The sequence below is a fragment of the Chaetura pelagica genome, unplaced genomic scaffold (genome assembly GCF_000747805.2).
Source record: "Chaetura pelagica isolate M959 unplaced genomic scaffold, ChaPel_1.0 scaffold670, whole genome shotgun sequence".
NCBI lineage: Eukaryota > Metazoa > Chordata > Aves > Apodiformes > Apodidae > Chaetura > Chaetura pelagica.
In genome coordinates, this window is record NW_009951736.1 from 7243 (window position 1) to 9919 (window position 2677).

A 2677-nucleotide genomic window follows, 5' to 3' on the forward strand; every position below is an offset into this window, starting at 1 on the left:
ATCCCTGGAAGTGTCCAAGGGCAGGTTGGATGGGGCTTGGAGCAACCTGGGCTGCTGGGAGGTGTCCCTGCCCATGGTGGGGTTGGATCTAGATGGTCTTAAGGTCTTTCCCAACTAAAACATTCCATGATTCTAAGACTGGAGGCTCAGAACTTGTGAATTTAATGGTCTTGTGGGACTTGTTGCATAGGTAACTCCCAACATTTTCTCCTCCATCCATCCCACCTTCTCCTTCCACCACCACAACCTTTGCTTGAAGCCCAGACACTGCAGAAGAGCCACGTTTTGCATTCCACAGCTCCTGGAATGTGTCAGTTCATGCCTCTCCTCATGCTTGAACCACATTTTTTGGGGAGAACTGGCAAAAATGACATGTTTTGAAGGCCAATCCAACCTCTTCTTCTTCTTGAACCCCATTTTCTCTGGAGAACTGGCAAAAAATAGGTGTTTTGAAGGCCAGTTCAAGTTCTTCTTCTTGAACCCCATTTTCTGTGGAGAACTGACAAAATTTACATGTTTTGAAGGCCAGTCCAACCTGTGCTTCTTCTTGAACCCCTTTTTTTGGGGAGAACTGTCAAAAATGATGCATTTTGGCAGCATGTTCAGTTGAGGTAGAGCCAGATTTCCAGGAACTTTGATCTCACCGCGTGAAGCTCCAGCGTTGAATGTCTTGGAGAAGGAATTTTGGGGGGGGCTGGGGAGAACTCCAGGAGTTCTTCTGAGATGTGTGGATGGGCCTCTCTTTACCTGGGGGTGCTGGGGGGATCTTTTTTCTGCTGCAGGGATGGGAAGGAGGTGACCCCAGTGTGTGACATTCCAGTTGAAACCCACCGAGCCATCGCCACCTGCCACTCACTGGTCCAGTTGGATGATGGGACGTTGGTGGGAGATCCCTTGGAGAAGGCCATGTTGATGGCTGTGGATTGGACCCTCACCAAAGGTAAAACCTGGTTCCTGAGCCATGGGGGGGTGGGTTTTTGGGGAGAGGGTTCACCATGACAATGGTTTGGGTCAGTTTTGAGTGTGAAGTTGGGGAGATTTTCCTGTGGTTCATCCCAAGGAAGGGAATTCCAGCTGCTGTGACCCCAGGAGCTGGTGTGGGGCACTGGGATCCTTCTGCTGGATTTCTGAGGGACAAAAAAATGGTAGGAACCTGTTCTGAGGAGAGCAGAGACTTCTGCAGCCACCAGGCTCATATTGATGGGGTTTCATCCAGATTGTGCCAATTCAGTCAAATCTGAGCATGAGTAGCACAGGTTGTGGTGGAACCATGGGATGGGTTGGGTTGGAGGGACCTCAAGAATCATCCAGATCCAACCCCCTCCATGGGAAGAATTCCTGCCCTAGAGAAGAATTTCCTCCTCATGTCCAACCTTGTGCTCCCTCTGCCAGTTTCAAGCCATCCCCCCTGGTCCCATCACAGAATCACAGAATTGTTCTAGTTGGAAAAGACCTTTAAGGTCGTTGATTCCAACCCATCACCCAACTCTCCCACCCATCACCCAACCATAACCCAACCCTACCACCCACAACCCACCCATCACCCAGCCCTACCACCTTTCAAGCCATCCCCCCTGGTCCCATCACAGAATCACAGAATTGTTCTAGTTGGAAAAGACCTTTAAGGTCGTTGATTCCAACCCATCACCCAACTCTCCCACCCATCACCCAACCATAACCCAACCCTACCACCCACAACCCGACCATAACCCAGCCCTACCACCCCTTAACCCAACCATAACCCAACCCTACCACCCATAACCCAACCATAACCCAGCCCTACCACCCCTTAACCCAACCATAACCCAACCCTACCACCCATAACCCAACCATAACCCGGCCCTACCACCCCTTAACCCAGCCCTACGACCCATAACCATAACCCAACCCTACCACCCCTTAACCCAACCCTATCACCCATAACCCAGCCCTACCACCCCTTAACCCAGCCCTACGACCCATAACCATAACCCAACCCTACCACCCATAATCCAACCCTACCACCCATAATCCAACCCTACCACCCATAATCCAACCCTACCACCCATAATCCAACCCTACCACCCATCACCCAACCCTACCACCCATCACCCAACCCAACCACCCATCACTCAACTCTACCACCCCTTAACCCAACCCTACCAAGCCCATTCCTTCTCCAGAGGCCCTGTGGACACATCCCACTGCAACCCCCACCCTGCTGGTCTTTCCACCTGGATTGTCTCCTCTTGACCATTCAGTCAATTCCCCTTCAACCTCCTGCTCCTCAACGTTCCCAGTTCCATCCCTTCATCCTTGGCAATTCCCAGCTCTTCCTGCTGGTCTTCAAGGAGAGGGAATGGATCTGGGGAAATTTTAGGACCTGAAGGGAGGAACCTTTCAGGATTTCCTGATCTCTTTGTTTCCAGATGAGAATGTTCCAGCTGGTGCCCATGGCCCCTTGTCCTGGCCCTGGGCACTGCTGAGAAGAGCCTGGTCCCCCCCTCCTGCCCCCCTGGAGATCTTGAGCAGCCTTGAGGAGACCCCCCCTCAGGCTCCTCCTCTCCAGTTCCACAGCCCCAGCTCCCTCAGCCTTTCCTCATGGGCCAGATGCTCCAGTCCCCTCAGCCCCTTGGTGGCCTTTGCTGTCCCCTCTCCAGCAGCTCCTTGTCCTTCTGGGGAGCCCAGCCCTGGACCC

General features: G+C 52.8%; 1 protein-coding gene across 1 annotated transcript in view; it reads left to right on the top strand.

The window, feature by feature from the left end:
• ATP13A1 (ATPase type 13A1) overlaps positions 1 to 2677 on the top strand; it is a gene marked incomplete at its 5' end in the record, with an annotated part of 40682 nt that overhangs the window by 6349 nt on the left and 31656 nt on the right. Inside the window, one exon of the mRNA XM_009994058.1 lies at positions 783 to 969. Within this exon, the coding sequence (XP_009992360.1) occupies positions 783 to 969 (187 nt within the window). The remainder of the gene's footprint in view (positions 1 to 782; positions 970 to 2677) is intronic.